Below are 8782 nucleotides of genomic sequence, written 5' to 3' on the forward strand. Positions count from 1 at the left end.
GAGCACGAACGATGAAAATGATAATGTAACTGTAACAACTATCACTTTCTGGGAACTGACTATGCAGCAATGAGTGCTCGTTGTTTATTATCCCATTTGATACTGAAACGGAGCCTGCGAGGAGGATTATTGTTCCTGTGTTACAGGTGAGTAAACTGAGGCACAAAGAAGCTGTTGGATGCGTGCAGGTTCGCTGGCCCACATTCCTCTCTCTGCCTGTTGGACCTTAAAGCCTGTGTTCTTAACCGCGTGGATCACTACTGCTTCTGCAGAGTGAACCAACTCTGATAGGATTCAAATTCACATCCCAAATCTGAAAGGCTTTTTCCTTGCCAGAGCTCCTGGGGTCTGAGGTCTGGAAGCTGCTACGATCAGGCCGCCCCAGGTGATTCAGATTTATTTTCTCCTAGCTGAGAAAAATCTCAGACTGTGGGGCTCCTGACTGGCTCAGTGGGTGGGTGGGGAGTGAGGCTCTTGATCCTGGTGTTGTGGGTTCGAGCCCCACGTGGGGTGTAGAGATTATTTCTTAAAAATAAAAATAAAACCGTAAAAAAAAAAAAAAAAAGAAAAGAAAAGAGAAATTTCAGCTTGTGTGACCCTCCTTTACCCCCTCCTTATCCTATGTCCTCCCCTTCTGGTGCTGAGGGGAAATAAGGAAGGGAAGAAGATACAGAGTGGAGGCGGGAGGGAGGTGAGGGGTTGGGGGGAGTAGTGAGAAGGTCGGTCACACCTTTGGAAGACATTTCCAAAGAACTTAGGGAGGCTGCTTTTCTGAGGACCAACTCCCTCTCCTTCTCCCTGCTCCCTCTGTCAGCATTTTGGGGTGGGGTCAGGGCCGAGGATGTGGGAAGAGAAGAGGGGACCCTCAGAAACCGCCGCTCTTGGGGGGTGGGGCCTGTGACCTTGGGCCCCTCCCCCACTTGACTGTCCCGCCCCCGGAATGTTGGAACGTTCCATGGCAGTTAGGGGCCCGGTCCTACGGAATAGGTCGTTTCTTTCCCAGACCCCAGGCCCTGTGGTGGCAAGGACTCTGCCTGATACAAATATTTAAGGGATGAGGGACCACTGAGCCCAGCAAGGGAAGGTGGAGATGGGGTGGAGGTTAGGAGGAGAGACAGGGAATGCTCAAGGTGGGGGCAGGGGACTTTAGGGCTGGATTTCCCCGGTCGGTAGGAAAAAAGGATGAGCATCCAAACCCTGGCGAGGGAAGGGGGGGCTGGGAAGCGGGACGGGGCGGAGGGGAGCCTGGCCCAAGAAGAGAGCTGGCCGGCTGACCCCAGCGGTGCCAGGCAGGTGCCCGGGGAGCACCCCTCAGAGCCCGGGAGAATCTCCGTGCTGCCCCTGTGGTGGAGGATGACGCACAACTCCCGCTGGGTAGCGCGGGTGCTGGCCTCGGAGCTCAGCCTCGTCGCCTTCATCCTGCTGCTGGCCATGGTGTTCTCCAAGAAGTGGCTGTGCCTCTCCGGGAGCCGCGTCTACCAGCGCTGGCCCAGCAACGTCAGCTCGAGAATCTACACGTCGGCTCGTCTCATGTCCATGGGGCTCCTGCACATCTGCAAATCCAAGAGCTGCTCCAGCTCCGAAAACGGGAAAGGTGAGACCCTCCACACCCCCGTCGCCGTCCCGGGGAACCGGCCCGCCTCGGTCACGCCATCTGCTCCCCGTGGCCTCGTCCCCTCCCTCTGGTCGTCCCCAGTGCTGTTTCCCTGCAAGATGGCCTCACCGGCAGAGACCGCCGAGGATGGGTTTTCGTTCTCCCATCCGTCCCGGCCAGAGGGTTCTGCCTGACCCAAGGGAAGGTACCACTGCTCTGGAGGAGCTCAGAGCCCAGTCGGCGCCTGTGACAATGTTGCCAGGGGCACGACTCTCAGGGAATGTCAATCATTCAATCACACAACGCCCGTTATCCTGGGAGAAGAGCCTCCTTGGAGGTGGGGATTTCCTTCCCCTAGGCTTGCAAGCCCCGAGCTTCAGGGGAGTCCCCAGAATGCTGTCTCCCAGGCCCGGGTCCCAGCCTCTTTTCTTCCCTTCTCCCTCAGGCCCTGCTTTTCTGGGCCAGCTCTGGGTTTCCGTGTCTGGTTTCCCTGCTCCTTCCTTCCCGGCGCCCTTGCAGCCTTTCACTTCTAGTTCTTGTTCATCTGACCTCCCCTCCCGGCGCTGGGCCTCCTTTCTCAGCTCTCGTGCAAAACCGGAGCGTTTTTTTTTTTTTTTTTAATGTTCATTTATTTACTTTTGAGAGAGCGTGAACATGCAGGGGAGGGGCAGAGAGAGAGGGAGACGCAGAATCCCAAGCAGGCTCTACCCTGTTAGCGCAGAGCCTGACGTGGGGCCTGATCCCACAAACTACGATCATGAGCTAAAGTTAAGAGTCAGATGCTCAACCTACTGAGCCACCGGGCACCCGTTAAATTATTTATTTATTTATTTACTTATTTTGCGAGAGAGTGAGAGAGAAAGAGCATGAACGGAGGGGAGGGGCAGAGAGAATCCCAAGCAGGGTCTGCAATGTCAGCACAGAGCCGGACCCGGGGCTCGATCTCGAGCACTGTGAGATCATGACCTGACCTGAAATCAAGAGTCCACTGCTTAACCCACTGAGCCACCCAGGTGCCCCTATTTATTATTATGTGTTAAAGATTTTATTTTTAAGTAATCTCCATGTCCAATGTGGGGCCCGAACTCACAACCCCGAGATCAAGAGTTGCACACTTCACCGACTGAGCCAGGCTTTAAAAAAAAAAAACCAAAAAAAACAACCAGGGGCGCCTGGGTGGCTCAGTTGGTTAAGCATCCGACTTCAGCCTGGGTCACGATCTCGCGGTCCGTGAGTTCGAGCCCCGCGTCGGGCTCTGGGCTGATGGCTCAGAGCCTGGAGCCTGCTTCCGATTCTGTGTCTCCCTCTCTCTCTGCCCCTCCCCCGTTCATGCTCTGTCTCTCTCTGTCTCAAAAATAAATAAACATTAAAAAAAATAAAAAATAAACTGAACAAATTTCGAATGGTTTTTACACAGCTGGACTCAGTCTTCATAAACAATTTTATGTCTTCTAAATTATTTTAATTTAATTTATAGTGTTTTAAATATGTCTATAAAGATACAGTAAATGTTTCCATATTATAATAGATGGGACATTGGGTCAGTCAGTTGAGTGTCCGACTTCGGGTCTGGTCATGATCTCACGGTTCATGGGTTCAGGCCTCACATTAGGCTCTATGCTAACAGCTTGGAGCCTGCTTCGGATTCTCTGTCTCCCTTTCTCTGCCCCTCTCCCACCCGTGCTCTCTCCCTCACAAGTAAACATTAAAAAAATATATGAATTAATAGATATATATCAAGTAAATGGATTGTCACCTTTTTACTTGACTTTTATTCTTCCATTCTTGGCAAAGTTTATTTCCAATGTCGTATTTGTGAAAAAAGGAGCAACAAATTTGTTAATCATAAAGTTTTTTTTCTCCCCTGTGTTTAGTATGAATTCTTTGGTATAGATTTCCCAAAGTGGCTTGGCTGGATGAAAGAATGAAATATTTTAAGTTTTTGGGGGGTTTTATTTATTTATTTGCTTATTTATTTTGAGTGAGAGGGAGAGAGAGAGAGCTTGTGGGGAAGGGGCAGACAGAGGAGGGAGACAGGGAATCCCAAGCACGTTCCGTGCTGTCAGTGTGGAGCCTCCTGTGGGGCTTGAACTCACATACCGGGAGATCATGACCTGAGCCGAAGTTGGACACCTAACCGACTGAGCCACCCGGGCCCTCCTCCCCAGCCCACTTTTCTATTGAGTTATTCATTTTCGTATGGTTGGGATTTTCAAACAATCTCCATGGTAAGAATCCTTGCCGGGGTGCCTGGGTGGCTCAGTCGGTTAAGCGTCTGACTTCGGTTCAGGTCATGATCTCACAGTTCGTGGGTTTGAGCCCTGCGTCGGCTTCTGTGCTGACAGCTCGGAGCCCGGAGCCTGCTTCGGATTCGGTGTCTCCCTCTCTCTCCGCCCCTCCCCCGCTCATACTCTGCCTGTCTCTCTCTCTCAAAAATAAATAAACATTAAAAAAAAAAAGAACCCGGGGCGCCTGGGTGGCGCAGTCGGTTAAGCGTCCGACTTCAGCCAGGTCACGATCTCGCGGTCCGTGAGTTCGAGCCCCGCATCAGGCTCTGGGCTGATGGCTCGGAGCCTGGAGCCTGTTTCCGATTCTGTGTCTCCCTCTCTCTCTGCCCCTCCCCCGTTCATGCTCTGTCTCTCTCTGTCCCAAAAATAAATAAATAAAAAAAAAAAAAAAAAAAAAAAAAAGAACCCTTGCCTATTTAATAAGTGAAAGTCACATTTCATTGTTACCTCAAATGTGCATTTCTTCGAGTATTAACTTTTTCTCGTAATTACTCATTTGATTATATTTTTTTTCTCTTGTGAATCCTGAGTTCGTCCTGTATTCTCATTTTCTCCAGACAGTTTTAAGCTGTGGGAAAATCACCCGGTCTTCGGGGTGGCCCGCATAACCTTCTGCCTGACCCTGGGGCTGGGCTTTGTCTTCACCGTCTGGTTGCACCTGCCGTATCTACCCGGTCTGAAGAGACTGCCCTTCTTTAGCTGGATCGGGACCATCCTGAGCTTCTTTGAAGGTACCCCCAGCTCTGGGAATGGAGCTCAGTTTCTCACAAGCCACATCTTCCTGGGCACTCCTCCCTCTTCCTTCCTTTGGGGGGGGGTGGGGCAGGGGTGTGGGTGGGCGCTGAGAATGGAGTCCCCCCATTCCCCCCGTCCCTGGAGAGGTGGAGTTGGGTGGGGCTGCGCTAACTCAGCACCGAAGGGAGCATCCTTGGGGGATTCTTAGGTGAGAAGATCTCTTCTTGGCTTCCTGTCTCCCAGTTACCTTTATCTTCTCTACCCTCCTGCTGTTCCCTATTAACCTCTGGATCTTTGAGCTGAAGAGGAATTTATCTGTCCCCATCGGCTGGAGCTATTTCATAGGCTGGCTGGTGTTTGTCCTGTACGTCACCTGCGGTGAGTGGCCTGGCGGCCCTGGGAAGGAGGTGGCTCAGGGCAGGAAGGAGCGTGGAGGGAGGGAGGGGCTGGTAAGGCCCGGAGGTGGGGAGGTAGGTTCTTAGGATTCGCGTCCCCTTGGGCCTCACCTCGCCTGGCCTGCCGCTTTCCGCTTTCCTCCTCCGTTCTCCACATTTCCTGTCCCCCATCCCTTTGTCCTTTGCCAGCGGCCCTCTGCCACTTCAACCACAAACACTTCTGGAGCGTGATTATGAACTGTCCCCGCCGGGCCGCGTCCTGCAGCAATGGTTCCAGCTCAGTACAGAACTTTCCGAGTGAGCCGGGGGTCTCACACACCTCGGGCAAGCAGGAGGAAGTCCCGGATCCGGAGCGAGAGAAGGCCTCTCCGTAACCTTTTCCAAAATCCTGGCGCCGACTTCGGCCGCCCCTCGTCCGAATCCCTCTCCTCATCCTTTCTCGAAGCCCTGGGTAGGTTGGCTCTCCTCGCCTCGAGGACTTAGAGAGGGAGGATTTTAGGTCAGCCTCGCACTTGCCCTCCTCGTTCCTGCCGGCTGACAGCGGGGCCGATGGGGAATAAATTGTCTCTTGCTTACCGTGTCTGGCAGTGGTCGAGACAAGACAACCACTCGAAGAAGGCGAGGAAGGGAGAGAGAACAACTTCGTTTCCCGACTCTTCCTGCCTGGGAGCCTTTGGGCCCAGGTGAAAGGCGTCGCGAGAGCTACGCCTTTTTACACTTCGTTACCCGCATCCCAACATTTGCTAGGAGGCGGGGGGCGTGATGAGGAGAGATCGCTTGTGACCAGTGGGTTTACGGGGAGTGAACGACCCAAGAGCAAACTGGCCACAAGGTGAGAGGCAGGTTACCCGGGCCGTGGCTGTACCGTGTGTGCTGGGCAGCCATCCCACCTCCTGTGTCCTCGGGTGACCAAGAGGTCCCAGCGCCCTGGGCCAGGGTATCACCGGTGCCAACTCCGACTCCAATTCCACCCCGGCCTCCGTCCACACCTTCTCCTCCGCCACTCCGTCGCCACCGCTCTCGACTCCACCAGTTCTGCCACCCCTCCGGGCGGCTCCTGCTCTCCGACCAAGCTTCCCGTGTAACGGCAGGAATAAAAACCGTGAGAGTCAGGCCCTACGATCGAGACGCAGGTTGTCCTTTTGGATTACGAACTTCGTCTAGCCTCACGAACACGTGCGGCACCTGCCTGGGGCAGCACCGGCAATGACCACTGGGATTCAGGCATCCCGCACAGAGAGGCTGGTCTCCCCGGAGAGCCGCTGTGGCTGATCTGGTCGAATCCTTCCAGATGGAGCCGCCATGCCAGCCGGCCAGAGAGAAGGCGCAAAGTCCGAGTGGGGTGGATAGACGAAAGCTGTACGTCTTAGCGGGTCGAGCCGTCCGACACTGCCGTTTCAGCGGTTAAATGCTGCCCATTTCATATGGTTCGACCTAATACGTCTGACTGATTTCTATTTGATTTTTTTTGGCTCTTTTGAGATTCTCGTCCTTAACCATACCCGACGAGCGGTGTGCAGCTTCTTGGCTCCAGGCAAACAGTCTGAGCAAAGAATATGTGGGCTTGAAATCTGGGCCGAGAAGCACCCCACAAATCCAGACTCATTGTCTCCCTCGTGCTTCTTCCCCCCGTAGCGAGGATTTATTGATTTGGTCATCCTTGGGGAAGAAACAACAAGCAAATGTAGGTCACGATCGGAGAAAGGGATTTGGTAATTGGAAAGAAGTCATAAACTCAAATGCCTACAGGGGTGAGACTATCTGCCTCCTACATACATAAAGGGGGCTATGCTTCCAGTCTATGTATAATTTTCCTCTTTTGATAAAGACCTAGTATAATCTTTTGCTGCATAACAAATTACCCCAAACTTGGTGGCTTAAAATAATAAACATTATCTCACGTAGTTTCCGGGATCAGGAATCTGGGAGCAGCTTAGCTGAATGGTTCTTGCTCAGGGTCTCTCACGAGGTCATAGTCAAGATGTCAGCTGGGGCTGCAGTCACCTGAAGGCTCGACTGGGGCTGGAGGATCTACTTCCAGTGTGGTTCACTCATATGACTGTCGACGGTTCCTTGCCACAGGGGCCTCTTTCATGGGCTGCTAGGTTGTCGAGAGCTCGTGTCCCCCAGAGTGAGTGATCTAAGAACGAGGAAGGAGGAAGAGGAGGAAGTGTCCGTGCCCTTATACACTGTTACTTTCACCACACAAATCAGCTGAAATTTTGGAATTCCACTGTGTTGCAAGGGAGGAACTAAGTCCTCCTCATGGGGCCTTTAAGGATTATTCCAACAAAGCTGTGGAAATTGCACTCAGAGAGGCATTTGAAATTGGAGGGTTCATTATATCCACAGGTCCTAGGAGAGGTCCACATTCCACATGGAGGCCACATGGAAGGAAAGCCCAGAGAGCAGGCTCAACCACGCAGATGGGGAGCTGAGAGAGTGAGGACCCGTGGCCAAGGGCCTTTATTGGGGTCAAGCAAACGTCTGAGGGATTTTCATTGGTGCATTTGGATGTCACTAGGTTATAGTCAGGGGAGGGCAAGAAGAGGAACTTGTGGCAGGAGCCAGCCTTGTCACACTCGGTGCACCTGTCACCTGGTAAGGTGCTCACAGTCTCATCGTGGAGCTGTTGAGGCATCCGGCAGAGACGAAGTTTTAAGCATTCATGATACACTGGCCGTCTGTTATGGGCCGAGTTGTGTCTCCCCCAGAATTCATACGTTGGAGCCCTAACCCCCAGTACCCCAGAATGTAACTAGCTGGAGATAGGGTCTTACGAGGTGCACAGGAAAGACCGGGCGAGAAGGTTCGCATCTGCAAGCCACGTAAGAGAGGTCTCAGAAAGACACCAAACCTATTACACTTGACCTTGGACTTCCAGCCTCTAGAATTGGGAGAAAATAAATTTCTGTTGTTTAAAGGACCTAGTCTGTGGCGCTTTGTTACGGCTGCCCTAGCAAACAAATGCGCCGCCTAAATTGGGTCCAGGTGCAGGTAAGCCTCTTGAGATGCAATGCCTTAAATACAGGGAGTCAAGTGCAGCTCCTCTCAGTCTGCATACCTGTGAACTAGAGAGACATGTGACCACCCCCCACACAGCCAGAAACCATGGCAGGCAGGGCAGTCAAGGGGTAACCGTGACAGACGCTGCTGTTTACAAAGGGGGATAATGGCATATAATGAACACTGAGTAATGTATAGAATTATTGAATCGTTATGTTGTACACTTGAAACTAATGTAACACTGTATGTTCATCGTACTCCAAAAAAAAAAAAACGGGGAGGGGAATATGAATGAGGGACACAACAGGGAGTCATTGGTTCATAGCACTTCTGAAATCCAGCTGGGAAAATGTTGAAATTTCCTTGATGGAGACTCAGTCCTGGAGCGTCCGGGTGGCTCAGTCGGTTGAGCGGCTGACTTTGGCTCAGGTCATGGTCTCACGGCTCATGGGTTCGAGCCCCACGTCGGGCTCTGTGCTCACAGAACAGAGATTCTGTGACTCACTCCCTCTCTGCCTCTCCCTGCTTTCGCTCTGTCTCTCTCTCAAAAATAAATAAACATCTGGAAAAAAAAAAAAAGATTCAGTCCTATTTCTCCCCAGCTGCAAGTCTCCATGGGTTTTTTTTTTTTTAGATGTAACACACATGCCATAAAATTTACCATTTTAAAGTACGCAATTCAGTGGTTTTAGTATATTCACAATGTGCAACCATCACCACTATCCCATTCCAGAACACTCTACTGCTCTAATTACTCCCCATTC

At 52.1% G+C, this 8782-nt stretch overlaps 1 protein-coding gene across 1 annotated transcript; it reads left to right on the top strand.

Annotated features, from left to right (window-relative positions):
- Positions 1-861: 861 nt before the first annotated feature.
- On the top strand, positions 862-7935 carry ODF4 (outer dense fiber of sperm tails 4). Its single transcript, XM_060647323.3, has 4 exons — positions 862-1594; positions 4440-4613; positions 4861-4995; positions 5202-7935. Exons 1-4 carry the CDS (start codon positions 1183-1185, stop codon positions 5384-5386), a joined length of 906 nt encoding a protein of 301 aa, XP_060503306.2. The 5' UTR covers positions 862-1182; the 3' UTR covers positions 5387-7935.
- Positions 7936-8782: the final 847 nt, after the last annotated feature.

This window comes from Panthera onca, chromosome E1 (genome assembly GCF_046562875.1).
Source record: "Panthera onca isolate mPanOnc1 chromosome E1, mPanOnc1 haplotype 2, whole genome shotgun sequence".
In the NCBI taxonomy this organism is placed as follows: domain Eukaryota; kingdom Metazoa; phylum Chordata; class Mammalia; order Carnivora; family Felidae; genus Panthera; species Panthera onca.